The 17,196-nt window shown below is 50.7% G+C and overlaps 1 protein-coding gene and 1 long non-coding RNA gene across 2 annotated transcripts in view; one reads left to right on the top strand and one right to left on the bottom strand.

Annotated features, from left to right (window-relative positions):
• Window positions 1-1,683, bottom strand: part of Gga1 (golgi associated, gamma adaptin ear containing, ARF binding protein 1) — a 17,329-nt gene extending 15,646 nt beyond the window's left edge. Inside the window, exon 1 of the mRNA XM_021183005.1 lies at window positions 1,249-1,683. Coding sequence (XP_021038664.1) covers window positions 1,249-1,291 — 43 coding nt within the window. The 5' untranslated portion in view covers window positions 1,292-1,683. The remainder of the gene's footprint in view (window positions 1-1,248) is intronic.
• On the top strand, window positions 524-16,376 carry LOC115029410. The gene is made up of 3 exons (XR_003834966.1): window positions 524-617; window positions 13,270-13,469; window positions 16,040-16,376. It is a non-coding gene; the product is annotated as an uncharacterized LOC115029410 (long non-coding RNA).
• Window positions 16,377-17,196: the final 820 nt, after the last annotated feature.

Raw genomic sequence — 17,196 nt, 5'->3', positions numbered from 1 at the left:
CATGGCCTCTGCATCAGCTCCTGCCTCCTGACCTGCTTGAGTTCCAGTCCTGACATCCTTTGGTGATTAATAGCAATGTGGAAAATATAAGCTGAATAAATCCTTTCCTCCCCAACTTGCTTCTTGGTCATGTTTGTGCAGGAATAGAAACCCTGACTAAGACAGATAGGAAAAATATCTATGGTCCTCTTTTACCTCCGACCTCCTGAGACCCGTGCAGTACTGTAGCTCATGTGGTCCATGGTTAGTCTCCTTCCAACCACCGATCAACCCCACTGCCAGGCTGACTCTCCCCCCCACACACACACCCAGATCGGTGAGCTCTGGGAATCAATCTTCCAGTTCAACTTCATTCGAGGCTGGCTTCAAAGATGCTGACCATGTCGGCCCACACCACCCTGCACAGATCCTTGCTATATCTCAGGCTAGGAGGTTGAGCTTGAGGATAGACCCGGAGGCTTCTCTGGGTCACATCCCAGAAAGGCCTTGGGACAGACCTGTCACTAGATGGACCAGAAGAGCCAACCTGCAGCTCCCAGGGGCAGAGTTCAGGAATGGAGTGGCAAGGCCAAGGATCTTCAACAAGCAGCGTGGGACAGGGAGAACAGAGGATGGAGGTAGGGGCTTGGAAGCCGGAGTTGGAGGAAGCTGTTTCGGAGGAGACAGGAAACAAGGCCAGAGGCCTGGGGAGGAGGCTCAGCAGGGGCTAGGAAAGCAATCTGGGACGCAAAGCAAGGCTGGGCTGGGTATAACGACAGAGAACTTGATTTCCTTATGGAGTCTTAGACGGGACCCTTTCAAGCACTGGGAGTTTCTCCAGGCGCGGACAGAGTTTGATCAGATGGGCCAGGGGTCCCCTTTCCTGGGCTGGGGGACCGAGCAGATCTAGGAGCTGCGGGCACAGGGTTTGAAAGACTCAGGCCCTGAGGAAGTGGGGGGATCCCTCTAGGGGAAGACTCAAGGGTCTGCGCTTTGGTGCAACAGGCAGGGCCTTCGGGGGTCCGGGGTAACTCTGCGCCACCGGGTCACCGGGGTGGGTGGGCGGCGCCCGCTCCTGGCCAGGCTGCGCGCAGCTGCCAGGGTCCGAGCGGAGAGGCGGACTGGGGCGCCGCCCCTCCGAGTCGGGGGGCGGGGCGTGAGGAGGGGGCGCGCGGACCCCGCCCCACCGGGAGAGAGAGAGAGAGAGGGGCCAGCCTTGCGCCCCCGGTTCCGGTTCCGGTCCGGCTCGCGCCCCTCCCGGACACTCACTGATTCGTGCCTCCAGAGTCTCCGGCTCCATCGCGGGCTCCATCCGCCACGGGCCCCCGGCCTCGGCGCCGCCCCCCGCCCCCCGGACGCTCTCGCGGGAACTCCTCGGCTCCGCCCTCGGCCGGTTAAAGGGGCCGCGTCCACCCCGCGGAGTAGGAACGCGGCGCCCGGACGCTGGGCACCATCGAGTCGCGGGTGGAGCCGCCCAGAGCGTCGCCTCGCTGGCGCCCCTCCCCCTGGCGGCTGGCAGAGTCGCCCGTGGGGCCGGTCGGCGGCCTCGCAGCTCTGGGCGCTCGGGCGGGAGAGGAAGAGGAGAGCCTGGGGGTGGCGGGAGGCACCATAGAAACCCCGCGGGACGGCTCTAACTCAGTTAGCGTCACGCAGAGAGCCGTGACCGCTTCCGGGACAACGCTCCGGAGCCATGTTTCTGAAGGGGTTCTGAAGTCACTTCCGGAGCCCTCAGGGGTACTTCCGCTTACGTGGGAAGATGTCAAAGTCCCTTAAAAGGGCAACTGGGCACGGAGGCTGCCGCCAACGTGATGAGGTTAAGCTAACGTTTGTTTAGCTCTTAAAGCCCCAGGCATTGTTCTGAGTAGTTTTTTTCCCCTTTGAGACAAGGGCTCACTGTCTTGCCCTGGCAGTCCTGAAGCTCGCTCTGTAGAGCAGGCGGGCATGGAATTCCTGTGATCCGCCTGCTTCCGCCTCCCTATGTGCAGACCTTAAAGGAGTGCGCCACCACTCCCAGCAAAGGGCTAAGTCTTTTTTTTTTTTTTTTTTTTTTTTTTTTTTAACCTATGAATCCACACTCAAACCCGGGAGCCAGGTAATGAGTTTGCCTGAGGTCACTTAGGGGTCAGTGCTTGCACCGGGTACTTAATTCTGCATTCAGTTTAGAAACTCCTTGCATTTGGGTTATTCGGTGGCCAGCCCTGGAGAGAAAGACAGGCCAGATATATCCCACAAGGTGATGATAATGCCCGCACTTATCAGACAGAGGCAGGAGGTTATCAGTTCAAGGCCAGTGTGGAATATCGTATCTCAAAGCACGTAACACTCACAAGGTGATGGGGAAGTGTGAGAGGTGGTGGCAAAATGAGAGGTTCTCTTTCCCCAAACTGGAATGGTGACGTCAGGCTCTTGTTTTGGGGTGGTTTAGGAGGAGGCAATATGCGAGGTACTTTCACCCGCTTTTTCCACCCTCTGCGGTCGACTTGGCTAATTCTCAGGAATGCCAGTTCGCTCTCTGTAGCCTCTGGCGGCCGTCGGGGGAACTGGCTACTGTGCCCTCTCCAGCGAGCCTGTGCCAGGAAGAGTTAAAGAGCATCTGAGACCAAGGAACCGGCGAATCCAGTTCAGCGTGCCTGTGGCCTTGGAGGGATCAGTATTCACCTTGCCGAACCAGTTACCTCATTTCAGTCGGGTTTTCTTCTGAACCCAACTCTCAGTGAGACGTTTAATTCTCTCCTGCAACCTACAAGATACGGGAGAGAGGGTAACAAGATGGGGCTCCGCCTGCTTTCTTTTCTTTATTTTTAAAATTGTTAATAAAATAAAACCCAACTGCTGGCCGGGCAGTAGTGGCGCACCCCACCTGGTACTTGAGAGGAAGAGGCAGGTGAATCTCCGAGTTCAAAGTCAACCTGGTCTATGGAGCGAGTTCCAGGATCCAGGGCTACACAGAGAAACTCAAAACAAAAACCCAAACTGCATTTGCCAAATTGATTTATTTGAAGTCAGATCGCTACTCACAGGCACTTTTGGAGGAGCGACAGAGGCAGGGTCTCCTGTAAGCCTAAGCAGGCCTTGAACGCACTATGGACTTGATCTCTGCTCCTTCTTTCTCCACCTTCTGCGTGGATCACCACACCTGCAAGAGAATAGGACTTCTTGCAAGCTAAGCAACACGCTACCAACTGAGCGACATCTCCAGCTACTTCTGCCTCCATCTAGAGTCTTTATAGCCCAAGCTGGCGATTACTATGGTACGGGGGATGGAGCCTAGCATTTCATACAAACATGTTAGGCAGACACATCACCACCTGAGCTCTAACCTCCAGCTGCCCCACAGTGTATTTCTTTGTGGTGTGTCCCTCCCTGTCTCTGGGAAGTCTCATCCTGAAGCATTGCATCTGGTGAATCCCTGAGTTTCTTTTCCTGTTGCTGTGTTTAAACTACTCTGATAAAAGCAACTTAAAGAAGACAGGGTTTCCCACAATTCAAGGGGAGGAGAAATCAAGGCAGTGGCAGCTGGGCCCATTACAGCTGAAGCTGAGAAACAGGGCGAGAGAGTGTGGAATGCACACTGCTTCCCCGCCCTTTCTCTACTCACACAGTACAGGTTCCCCATCGGGAATGGTGCCACCCACAGTGGGCAGGTCTTCCCATCTCAGTAAACTCAGGCAGGGTAATCCTCCTGAGGTACGCGCAGCAGCTCATCGACCAGGTGATTGGAAATCAAGTGAAGTTCACAGAGCTAGCGGGCACAGTGTCCTGAGACCTAAAATAGTGCTGAGGTCCAGAAGGTCCAGAAGGGGTTCAGAGCGTAGTGCCTCAAAGCACGGCGCCTGCCCACACTGAAGGGATCTCAGAATCAGGACAGAGCACAAGCAGACACTAAATCTTCAGCCCCAAAGAGATTTTATTTTCCTAGGAGGGGACAAGCAGGGGGTCTGACTGCCTCTGGATCAGGCAAAGTGAGCCGCAGGTGTCTCTGTGGGAGTGGTTTGTTTGTAAGGAGACAAAGGGGGAAGCCTGAATTAGGATGATTTGGTAAATCCTAATTGAACATGTTAGCTAGTGTAGCCAAATGTTGAATTTTGATTGCTGGACCTTGGTGATCAGCCTCAGGAATGTATTCGAATGGTTTAGCAAAGGAAAGGGAATCGGAGAAGGAAGACCTGCTGCCGTCCTGATTGCCATGCCTGGGCTTGTCAGAAAGCCCTTCACACACTGCATGTGGATCTGCACCACACCAGGGGAACCTACTCCCCTTTCCCTTCGGCCCTTTCTCCTCCGTCTCCCCTCCAGGTAGGCCATAGAAACTAGAATTCTTGGGCTTGAGAGATGGCTCAGTGGTTAAGAGCACTGACCCCTCTTCCACAGATCCTGAGTTCAATTCCCAGCAACCACATGGTGGCTCACAACCACTTGGGAGGCAGAGGTAGGCAGAACTCTTGAGTTAGAGGCCAGCCTACACAGCAAGTTCCAGGACAACCAAGGCTACATAGACCTTGTCTCAAACAAAACACCATCTTTAAAAAATGATTACATGTTTATTTACATGTGGAGGACAGAGAGCGACTTCAGGGGTGGCTCCTTCCACCTTCCCTTGCTTTCAGACTCGGGTTCTTGCCTTTACTCCTCCCGGCCATCCTGTGGCTCCCCACCAGCTTCTATGTGGTGCTGCTGGCTATCAAACCTAGGGCTTTGTGCGTGCTTGACAAGTCCTCTGTCTGAGGAGCTACACTCCCAGTCTGGCATTTCATTATCCTGATGAAAGAAAGCTGCAAACAGTGGCAAGTGTAGGGTGAGACCTGCCCTTGCTCTCCCCTTCCCCAAAGCACAGAGGTAACTGCACAACACCTGTCCTCACCTTCCTCCCTCGCCAGAGCCACACACTAGCACTTTATCTCTCTGCCACCTCTAAGGACAAGGATTCCAAGGACAGCAGGAAAGACTTGGAAAACCTCCAAGGACCTCCTTGCCTCTCCGTAACAGTCACAGCCACTGGAGCGGAGGGGATGTGAGTTTTGCCACAGATGTACACAGTCTTAGAGGTGACAGAGTCATTGGCCTCCTCTAAGTATCCAGAGCCTTTGGACCTTTTCTTCTCTTCCCCCTCCCCGCAACCTTCTGAAATAGGGTTTCTCTGTGTAGCTCTGGCTACACTGGGACTCACTCTGTAGACCAGGCTGGGCTCAAGCTTCGAGATCCACCTGCCTCTGCCTCCCAAGTGCTAGGATTAAAGGCATGTGCCACCAATGCCCTGCTGCTCCGGGATCTTTTGAAAAAAATATATCCAGGATGAGAAATGTTTTTTGTTGTTGTTTAGGGTTTTGTTTGTTTGTTTGTTTTTGTTTTTCTAGCCAGGGTTTCTCTGTATAGCCTTGGCTGTCCTGGAACTCACTTTGTAGACCAGGCTGGCCTTGAACTCAGAAATCTGCCTGCCTCTGCCTCCCGAGTGCTGGGATCAAAGGCGTGCGCCACCACGCCTAGCTGAGAAATGTATTTATTTATTTAAAAGATTTATTTATTTATATGTAAGTACACTGTAGCTGTCTTCAGACACTCCAGAAGAGGGAGTCAGATCTCGTTACGGATGGTTGTGAGCCACCATGTGGTTGCTGGGATTTGAACTCCAGACCTTCAGAAGAGCAATCGGGTGCTCTTACCCACTGAGCCATCTCTCCAGCCCGAGAAATGTATTTATAGGATGAAGTGAAACTCAAGTTTTTTTGGAATGTAAAGTTTATAAAAAAAATTTAGGGAGATCTTAAAAAAAATAAATCGAGACCAGCATGGTCTACATAAAGAGTTCCAGGTCAGCCAGGACTCTAGTGGAAGTGCCTTTCCTGTCTTCTCTTCCCAATCCCAACCAAGATACCTAACTCCAGGCTCAGCACTCAGAGGGAGGCAGATCTCTGTGAGTTCCAGGCCAGTCAAGGCTACATAGTGAGCCTTGTCTCTAAATAAATAAATGTTAAAAAAAAAAAAGGATAGGGAGGAGAAGAAGGAGAGGGAGAAGGAGAAGGGCAAGAGGGAAAAGTGGGAGGAGGAGAAGAAAGGCGGCGGTTAAAGAGATGGCTTATGAGTTAAGATCATCTACTGCCCTTCCTCTTGGCACCCATGTCAGATGGCCAACGATCACCTGTAGCTGCAGCTCTAGGGGATATGACATTTCCTCACTCTCACCTGTACAAGTACACGCACATGCGCATACACACACACACACACACACACACACACACACACACACACACACGCGCGCGCGCGCGCGCATCATTAAAAATATACCAGGCGGTGGTAGTGCACACCTTTACTCCCAAGGCAGGCAGATCTCTGAGTTGAAGATCAGCCTGGTCTATAGAGTAAGTTCCAGGACAGTCAAGGCTACACACAGAAAACTTGTCTCACAAAAACTACTACTACTAAACAAATCTTTAAAAATAAAAATGGAAACAATAAAAAAAATAATTTTTAAGCACAAACTTATATAGTTATTTAGAATGAGAAACAAGTTCCTATAAATATAAGCTTTGGAGGTGGACATGGCAGTGCATATGGTGGCTTCAGCACTTCAGAGGCTGTGACAGGAGTCTCACTATGGGTCTGAGGGTAGCCTGAGTTACTGGGTGATTTCCAGGACAGCTTGGACTACAGAGTGAAATCTTGTCTCAAACCAGCCAACAAGACACGAAAACAAGCCAAACCCCAGGCTAACCTACCACTGTGGGGGGTTGTGGTTGTTGTTCAGGGTAGGATCTATGTAGCTAGTCTACTTCTCTGACTCATGGTCTTTCTGCCTCAGTCTCCTAAGTTCTGGGGTTACAGGTCAACGGCGCCTACTCTGTTATGATCATTTATTCAGAACAAGAGTTCTTCTCTACCTCCCGCCGTGCTGCTAACTCCAGCCTTGTGCATTTTTGTGTTGCATGCTTGTCCTGTAGCATGCTTTCATTGCATCTCCTGGGAGAGAAAGGTCAATCAGTCTTTGTGGACAGTTGATCAAAACATGTTTTGGGTTGGTAGCTCAGTCACGAGGGTACTGGTTGCCAAGGCTGCCAACCTGATTCCTTGCCTGGGTCCTATATGATGGAAGGAGAGACCTGACCTACCTTCCTTCCTTCCTTTGTCCCTTCCTTCCTTCCTCCCTTCAAGTTGTCCTCTGACCTATAGATGGCACTCCAGTACCGACCCCCCATAATAATAAATCTATTATAAGTGGCCTTCCCCTTATCCCATGGAGCACTTTAAGCTGCCTGTCGCTGCAGGCCCGGGATCTGGGTTATGTAAGAGCCCTGTCTTGGCTTCCTACAGCGCTCCTAGGCCCCTCTCCCAGCACAGGCTGCAGTGAATGAAAACAAGCAACTGGTCCAAATCTGATTCACACCCATGACTTTCTCCTCAATCTCTTAGACCTGAGCCCATAATCCTTTCAGGCCTAGGAACTGCATACAGCCTTGGAGAAGGGCTGAGCAAACTGTGCACTCTTCAGATCAACCCAGCCCAGAAATCCAGCCCACTTTGATGTGGGGAAGTCCTCCCCCTAGTGTGGCTCATGCTAATTTACACGGCCATGCTGGTGGGCTGTCGTGATTTGTGCCTGGCTAAGGGAGATCCAACCGCTTTGAGTAACAGTTTGCTCACCTGGAGCATGGAGACTGTAACAGGCATTTCAGAAAACATTATGGATAACCAAGCCTGATGGCCAGATCTGTCCCTCCAGCTACTCAAGAGATCCTGCCAGGACTAGAGTGGGTTTTTTTTTTTGTTTTTGTTTTTGTTTTTGTTTTTCGAGACAGGGTTTCTCTGTATAGCCCTGGCTGTCCTGGAACTCACTCTGTAGACCAGGCTGGCCTCGAACTCAGAAATCCGCCTGCCTCTGCCTCCCGAGTGCTGGGATTAAAGGCGTGCGCCACCACCGCCCGGCTAGAGTGGGTTTAAGGCCAGCCTGGTGGCATAGTTAGGTCTCATCTCTAAATAAAAAACATACACAATAACGCTGGGGGTGTCACTTAGTGCTAGGGCCCTGCCTAGTAAGTCTGAAGCCCTAGGTTCCTTCCCCAGTATTGCTGGATGACCCTGCCAGAAATCACTGTCCGAAGTGCTGAGTTCGAGGATCACCATCTGACCTTGCTTACAAAGGCCGGAGACTAGAAACAACCCAAGTGGGCTGGTGAGATGGTGCAGCAGGAAGAGGCCCTTGCTGCCAAGCCAGCACTTGGGAGACAGAGGCAGGTAGGTTTCTGTGAGTTTCAGGCCAGCCTGGTCTACAGAGCTAGTTCTAGGACTACCAAGGCTACACAGAGAAACCCTGTCTCAAAAAACCAAAACCACCACCACCAGCAGTAGCAACAACAAAAAGATCCAGGGTAGATGTGGGTCAGTGTTCAGGATATATTGTTTTTATGTATTTGTGTATTGTTTGTTTGGGTTTCAGGCAACCCAGACTGGTCTAGAACCTGCTATGTACCTATGACAGATCTGATCGTCCTATCGATACCTCCTGAGTTCTGGGATTGCAGGCGTATGTGTCACCGCACCAGATTAAGAAGGAATGGAACCCCGGTGCAGCATAGCACGTGTGCTTGTTCTTTCTAGTGTGGCTGTTAAATGTTCCTGGGAAGGAAGCAGGAGATGGTATGGGCTTCTGGAGGCCTGGCGGCCGAGGCGAGCCTTGTTTCTCCTTTTAAGCTGAGTGTGGTAGTTTGAATGAGAACAGATCCTATAGGCTCACATATCTGAATGCTTGGTCCCAAGTTGGTGGAACTGTTTGGGAAGGATTAGGAGGTCTGCGACGTGTGGAAATGTTAAGGGTTCTTTGGGAAGTCAGTTGTGTTGGATAGTGTTTTGCTGGGACAAACATGTGAAGGAACGATTAGCTGAAGCAGACACAGGTGAAGGCTAAGCCAGATTTGTAAAGGAACATTTTGCTGAAGCAGAGACGGGAGAAAGGATGTTCTGCTAAAGCAAGCACGTGAAAGGACACGTGGTAGGGGCTGGAGAGATGGCTCAGTGGTTAAGAATACTGTCTGGCCGGGCGGTGGTGGCGCACGCCTTTAATCCCAGCACTTGGGAGGCAGAGGCAGGTGGATTTCTGAGTTCGAGGCCAGCCTGGTCTACAAAGTGAGTTCCAGGACAGCCAGGGCTATACAGAGAAACCCTGTCTCGAAAAACAAAAACAGAAAAAAACAAAACAAAGAACACTGTCTGTTATTCCAGAGGTCCTGCGTTCAATTCCCAGCAACCACATGATGGCTCACAACCATCTGTAGTGGGAGCTGATGCCCTCTTCTGGTGTTTGTGAGGACAACTACAGTGTACTCATGTGCATAACATAAATAAATAAATCTTTTTTTAAAAATAGGTTTTGAAAATATTAAAGTTACAGGTGTGGCTTTGTGGGAGGAGTTGTGTCACAAGATATGAGGGTGTGGGCTTTGGGTTTCAAAAGCCCGGGCCAGGCCCAGTGTCTCTGTCTGCCTGCAGATCACCATGTAGCGGTCTCAGCTACTTCTCCAGCACCACACTGTCTGCTTCCCACCATGACAATCATGGGCTAGTCCTCTGCAACTGTAAGCCCCCAATCAAATGCTTTCCTTTCTAAGCCTTGGTCATGGTATCCCTTCACCGAAACAGAACAAGAGAAACTGTGGGAGGCATTTTTTTAATCTTTGTAAAACTGAAGCTGGGCATGGTGGCACATGCCTTTAATCCCAGCACTGGGGAGGCAGAGGCAGGTGGATTTCTGAGTTCGAGGCCAGCCTGGTCTACAAAGTGAGTTCCAGGACAGCCAGGGCTATACAGAGAAACCCTGTCTCGGAAAAAACAAAAAAAAACAAAAAAAAACCAACAAAACAAAACAAAACAAAACAAAACAAAACAAAACAAAACAAAAAACGATGTGTGTTACATGGAGGCTGGGAGAGGGTGTTTCCCCTGAGCTGGGGTTACACGTGGTTGTGAATCACCTAATGTGGATATTGGAAATGGAACTCTGGTCCTTTGCAAAGACAGCAACCTCGTTTAACTGCTGAGTCATCTCTTCAACCCCATGAAGTATTTTCAAATCCCATACATGACTTTATTTGTTTTTGGGTTTTGTCTGTTTTGAGGTCAATGCTCCGCTATTTACAAGCCCGGTTTTTGTTTCCTGCTAGGTTATTCTCTTAGTGGCCACGAGGGGGCAGCAAACACTCTCTCCTGATTTTTTTACACGTGGCGGCAGCATTGGCCCTTTAAAAGGTGGTGGCTGAGCACTGTGGCAGGACAGCAGACTTCAGTGTTGACCTGGGGCCTGGGCTGGGGTGCAGAGGGATGGAGCCCAGGCCCCAGGTCTGATCTCTAACAACATTAAAAAAAAAATGGCCCGGAATTTGGGGCTTGCAAGGAGAAGCTGCCACTGTGAACTTCACCCCTGACCCCTAATTTGTAGAATTGCTTCACTAATATATAATTTACATGCTGTACAGCTTGCCCAATTAATATACAGAACGTTCTTTTTAAATATGGCAGCATTAAGTTTAAAATAGTATACCTTTAAACATTTGTTTGTTTGTTTGAAACAAAGTCTTACTGTGTAGCACAGGCTAGACTGGAATTGACTTTGTAGCCCAGGTTGGTCCCAAACTCGTGGCACTTGTATTACTCAGAGTCCTCTAGAGGAACAGAACCAAGAGAATGAAGCTGGGCTGTGGTGGCACTCACCTTTAATCCCAGCACTCCCAGCACGGGGGTCAGGGGAGGCAGAGGCAGGCAGACCTCTGTGAGTTCAAGGCCAGTCTGGTCTATAGAACGAGTTTCAAGACAGCCAGGGCTACACACTGAGGCCTTGTCTAGGAACACTGCCCCCCTAAAAAAATCTAATAGCATGAATATTTAAATGGGATTTATCGGATTGGTTTACACGACAGGTTAGATGAGATTTTTCAGGGAGTAGACACAGGTATGTATGTAGCCCAACAATGGGCGTCTGTATGCAGCCGAGCCCGAGAAGCCATTGTGGCTCCACAAGGCTGGGTGCCACAGCCGTCCCAGAGAACTGGAGGATTCCTGGAGAGCTGCTGATCTTCAGTCCACTTCAGAAGCCTGAAGAAGCTGATGTCAGCCAAGAAATGCAGCAGTGGCGGCCACAGCCACATAGCAAGTGACTCGCCATGGAGACACCAAAGCAGTGAAAAAGGGTAAAGCCACCTCCCTCCGACCTCATTTACCAGGACCAGCACTGAAAGGGGTGGCCATGTTTAGGGCCGGTCTTCCTGCTGTTAAATAACAGGGTCAAGAAGGTCTCACACAGGTGTGCCTGGCCGGCTTACTTCAATGTTGACTCCAGATCCAGCCAAACTGACAATCAGGATTAACAGTGCCAGCTGTCCCCCTGTCTCAGCCTCCAGTGTGCTGGCACCAGCCACGAAAGCCCTCAGAGCTAGCTTTCAAAGCTTTCATTCTATCATTTAAAGTGCCCAATCCAGGGGCACTATTTACAGCTACAGTGTGGACAGCCATCCCTGTCATCTATATCCAAGCAGACGCTGAAGCCTGACTCCCCACTTTCCCCTCCCCCCCCCCCCCCCCCCCAGGGCCCTGGGAATGTCTAATCCACTTCCTGTCTCCATGAATCGCCTATTGTAAACACGTTCCACTGGGACTCGTTCTGTGGGAGCCCTTTTCCGTCGTCTTCCTGCTTTAGCTGGCTGTGTTTTCAAGGGTTCTCCATGTGACAGCAGATACCAGCGCTAGGTACCTTTTCACGGCTGAATAATGTTCTACTGTATGGATAAGTCTTGTGTCTCTGTCTTCCTTTGTTGACAGAGGAGGGAATGTTTCAGTCTTCTGCCCCTTGTGAATAGCATTGCTGTGACCACTGTTGAACTCCCGTGGTGGTTCATGTCTGTAATAGTAGCACCTGAGAGGCTAAGGCAGGAGGGTCAGGAGTTCAAGGCCAACCGTAGATCCATAAAGGTGAGCCAGATATGGCAGAACACACCTTTAATTTCAGCACTTTGGAGACAGAGGCAGGAGGTTCTCTGTGAGTTCAAGACCATCCTGATCTACTGAGGACCAGGACAGCCTGGACTATGTAAAGAGACTTTGTGTCAAAACAAACAAATAAATGTTCCATGTGAGTCTGGCCTCCAGGAGACCCTGTCTCAAAAGCAAACCAACAAACAACAACAACAAAACCAAAGCAAAACAGGTGTCATCCTCTACCAGGAAATGCACTGAGACCCTCTCTAATGGTGAGGCCTCTTCCTCTTGGTTGGCTAAGGGCACAGGGTGAAGGGGACGGAGTGACCAGAAGATTCTAGAATTCTGCAGGGACAAGGGCAGGACAGTGGAACTTTAGCCTGTGAGATTTTAGTAGAGCAGGGACGGGTGACAGAGGGGAAACTGAGACCCTAAGATCCCCTGGATGCTGAGCCGGCAGGTGGCCACACCCACTCCCTCCCTTTGCAGCTGGGAAGAGAGAGGGTTGTATTGCCACACATCCAGGGGAAACTACCAGCAATCCCTCCACCCTCTCAGCAATTGATGAGCATTTGACAGTAATATTCTACTGATACAGGGACAGGCCTGTGGCCAGTCAGCCAAGGCCAGCCTATTAGCCAGGAACCACAGTACAATCTCCTACTAAGTGCCAGCCTTGGAAAGGCAAACCTACTGTGTGTGTGTGTATGTGTGTGTGTGTGTGTGTGTGACAGCTCTGTGAAGTAGAAAAAAATTTTAAAAGATTTATTTATTTATTTAATGTATGTGAGTACATTGTTACTGTCTTCAGACACATCAGAAGAGGGCATTGGATCCCATTACGGGTGGTTGTGAGCCACCATGTGGTTGCCGGGAATTGAACTCAGGATTTCTGGAAGAGCAGTCAGTGCTCTTAATCTCTGAGCCATCTCTCCAGCCCCTGAAGTGGAAATCCTACAGATACCTTCCAGCTGAGACATCTGTCCCTCCTGGTCTGCTGGGCAAAGCCATCAAGAAGCAGAGTCAGAGCTTTGATCCCAGCACTCTGGAGGCAAAGGCAGGTGGATTTGTGTGAGATCGAGGCTAGCCTGGTTTACAGAGTGAGCTCCAGAACAGTCAGGGCGACACAGAGAAACCCTGTTTTAGAGAGAAAAAAAATTTTTTTAAGCCTTTAAAACTGGTATTTTGGAGCCCCATTCCTGTGTCCCACTGCGAAAAATGAGAACAGATCTCTGAGGTGGATACTTCCCCGAGAGCTGGACCTATTTACTTTAGGCTCCCTGGGCGTCCTACAGACTTTGATTCATTCATTCACTCATTCTGTCTGTCTGTCAGGTTTGGGACATGGGTGAAGGGGCACTGCCTTGTCCCTCTCCTGCTGCTCAGGATGGAAGCTCTTTCTAGATTGCCATCTTCATTCCTGAAGGCGAAGGTGGCTGGCCATGGGGAAGCAATTGGCCCCTCTCTACTCCCCCTGCTGTGTGGTCCTGATACAGCCATCTACACATCTGAGCTTCAGTTTCCGTATTCACTCAGTGAGTATAATGGCAGTCTCTGAGAGGGCAGGTGAGGGTCAACTGAAGCAATCGGCAGCGTGTGGCAGACGGGATCCCCTGAGAAGCCAGCTCTTTTCTCTCAAAAAGCGGGGTGAAGCTGGACATGGTGGCTCATACCCATAATCCCAGAACTTGGGAGGCAGAGGCAGGAGAATTACAGAGTTTGAGGCCAGCCTGGTCTACAAATTCCAGGACAGCCAGGGCTAAACAGAGAAACCCTGTCTCAAAAAACTAAATACAACCACCACAAAAACCGAGGGGAGTGTGGAACAGGGCCTTTTCTTGTGGGGAAAAAAAATGCTTGTGAGGGAAGAGGCAGGAGGGAGTCAGCCGGCGTGACAAGGTGCCAAGCAAAGGCAACTCTCAGATGGAAGGGGAAGGGGTTTGGGACTCACTTGAGGCGGGTGTGTGTGTGTGTGCCTTCTATCATGGTGGCTGGAGTCGCGCTTTGGGAACATGAAGTAGGTGGTCACACTGGAATCAGGAAACAGAGATGAATGCTGGAGCCCAGCTGGCTCCCCTTCTGCCCTTCTCCCCTTCTCCCCTTCTCCCCTTCTCTATGAATTAGGAACCCTAGTCCATGAGCTGGGACTGCCACGCTAGAGACGAAGAGTATTGAAAGCCCATGATGGAAATTACGCTTTAAGCTGACAGAGGCAAATGCCTTCGCTTATCTTGATCCATCATTTGTGAGCGGCGATGGTTTTGGTGACTCCATATATGAAACTTTCAACCAGTTTGGGAGGAAATAAGTAAAATGATTATTTTGTTGGTTGGCTGCTCTTAGCATCTCTGGATAAATTGATAAAGGATAGGAATGAGCTCTGTGATAACTCCCTCAGGCACTTCCAGAAGTGTATCTCCTGGGCGACTCTAAGATGCGTCAAGTTGCTGAAGACTGTGTATCTCCCGATAAGGGCAGCTGTGATGGGGAATATTGATTGTCAGCTTGATTGGATCTGGGGTCCACTTAGACACTTGCCTCTGGGTGGTCCTGTGAGTGTGTTTCCAGAAAAGATGGATGGAGAGAGAAGCCCTTCAGAGTGGGTGAGAGCTTCTAGCAGCCCTAGGAGGAAGCATCCTGGCTACCATTGCCAGTCCCCGTCCAGCACTGCTTCTTTTTATTTATTTATTTATTTATTTATTTATTATATGTAAGTACACTGTAGCTGTCTTCAGACACACCAGAAGAGGGAGTCAGATCTCATTACGGATGGTTGTGAGCCACCATGTGGTTGCTGGGATTTGAACTCTGGACCTTCGGAAGAGCAGTCGGGTGCTCTTACCCACTGAGCCATCTCACCAGCCCCCAGCACTGCTTCTTGCTGCTGTATCTGTCTTGTAGAGACTGCAACCCAGCTTCTTGGGATTTTGAACTTGGGTCTCTCCTGGGGTCCTCCAGGCCTTCAGTACCAGGTCGGGACTGTGGGCTGAGCAGTTGTAAGGCTCTCTGGCTCTCTATCCTGCAGACAGCCATTGTTGGACCACCCAGCACCTAACCTATAAACAAATCTGACAATCCCCCTGTTTTGATGATTCTCTTCCACTGGAGACTATGACTAACATGGCACCTGTGGGCTTTGTGTGGGCACAGACAGACCCCAGCCCCAGGAACAGCTCTCAATAGGAAGAAAGCTTACAGGTGACCTTGAATGCTGGAAATGAACCAGAGACCCTGGCTGGGGGACGCTCCCTGTGACAAGGGTTATGCTGGGTCTCTGCTTGTCACGTGAGGGAGGCAGGTGACCACCTGTCTCCTCCTGATTCAGAGAGGCACCTTGCCATTCTAGAGTTTGCCGAGGGCCGGGGTGGGCATGTGGGTCAGGCTGTAATCTAGATCTGTCTCTGATTGCAACCACGTATCTGCTTTCTTGTTCAGCTGTGATGGGTCCAAGGGATAGAGGACTGCATTGTCCAAAGGGATTGGGTGGCCTGGCCCTGAGAGGAGTAGCCAGGCTCAGGGCTAAGGCTGCAATCCCAGAGGAGCAATACCTCTTACCCTTCAGTCTTTCTTCCTCCTTTCCTTCTCTTGTTCTCTCTCTCTCTGTCTGTCTCTCTTTCTCTCTGTCTCTCTCTCTGTGTGTGTGTGTGTGTGTGTGTGTGTGTGTGTGAAGGTCAGAGGTTAATCTCAGGTGCCATCCACGTTGGATTTTTTGTTTGTTTGTTTGTTTAGTTTTGTTTGAGACAAGGTCTCATTATGTAACCCTGGCTGGCCTGCACCTTGCTGTGTAGACCACAGAGATCCACTTGCTTCTGTCACCTGAGTGCTGAGATTGAAGCTGTGCGACACACCTTGACATTGTTGTTTTGAGACAGGGTCTCTCACTGGGATTTAGGACTTGCTGAGCAGGCTGGCTGTCTGACCAGCAAGCCCAGTGACCTTCCTGTCTCTGCCTCCCTAGTGCTGGGATTTGGAGCATAGACCCCCACTTAGGTGCTGGGGATCAAACTCAGGGCCTCATTCTTTTGCAAATACTTTTTTGACTAAGCCATCTTCTCAGCCTTCTCTTTGTTTCCGGTTTGTTTTGGTTTGTTTTTGTTTTTTTTAGACAAAGTGTCACTATGTAGCTCACACTGGCTGCAAACTCACAGGCGCCCTGCTCAGGATTACAGCATGCCACTACACCCTGCCTACCTTTGAATCCGGCTCTGCCTGGCGAGGAACTCAATCTGGCTGAGGAGGCCTTCCAAAGGGAGGGATCAGCATGTACAGAGAAGAGCCTGAACCCAAGAGATGAGGAAGTGGCCAAGGAGCTGGGGTAACACGAGGCTACAGGGAAAACAGGCCTGATGACACGTCCCTTGTCAGCCACAGGCGATGGCGGATTTTGTCCTGAGTACAAGAAGCAGCCACTGGAAGGCTTAAAGTAGCAGGATGTGGTGCTGCCTGCTATTCACAGTCTACAAGGATGCCAAGGGTGGTTGGAGGAGCGTGGGCAGGGCTGGAGGAGCGTGGGCGGGGCTGGAGAAGGGGAACAGTGTGTGGCTGGGGTCCTATACCCTTCCTTCAACTCTTCAACTCCCCCCACCCCGTTCCCCTGTTCCCCTTCCCTGCTTTCTCTCTCCCTCAAGGCCAGCCCCGATGATTCCAGTAAGGTAGGATGACCCAGAGCCTTGCAGGTCCTCAGGTCGGAAAGACCGCAGAGCCTGTAAATGAGATAAAGGAAAGGCAATCCTTGGGCCTGTGGGGCAAGCCTCTGGATGTGTTTGCCTTGAGTCTGCTCCAGTAACTGTAGTAAGACACCGGAGACAGGGTGATTTATAAAGAACAGAGGTTTATTCAGTTCATGGTTCTGGAGACTTGGAGGACAGAATGTGGTGGTTAGCATCCATTTGAAGAGATCTAGAATCTGACAGGAACAAATCTCTGGGCCTGAGAGGGTTTTTACAGGGTTAATTAAAGGCAGGCACCACCATTCCACAGGCAGAAGTCACCCTCTGATTCCTGCCTGTGGGTGTCATGTGACCAGCTGCCATGCCACCTCTGCTATGACAGACCGTATGTACCCTTGAACCACAAGTCTTTCTTCCTTCAGTTGGTTTTGTCAGGTATTTGGTGACGGCAACAGAAAGGTAACTTTTAGAAAGGTCCTTACATCCAGCTAGGCCCTCAGTACCACACACTAATGTGCTCAGATGGAGCAACTGTGTGAGGTCATGTCTCTCCTTTTCCCCCTCCCCCTCCCCTCCCCCTCCCCTCCCCCTC

This window comes from Mus caroli, chromosome 15, assembly GCF_900094665.2.
Source record: "Mus caroli chromosome 15, CAROLI_EIJ_v1.1, whole genome shotgun sequence".
In the NCBI taxonomy this organism is placed as follows: domain Eukaryota; kingdom Metazoa; phylum Chordata; class Mammalia; order Rodentia; family Muridae; genus Mus; species Mus caroli.
This window is presented reverse-complemented; position numbering and strand designations above follow the sequence as displayed.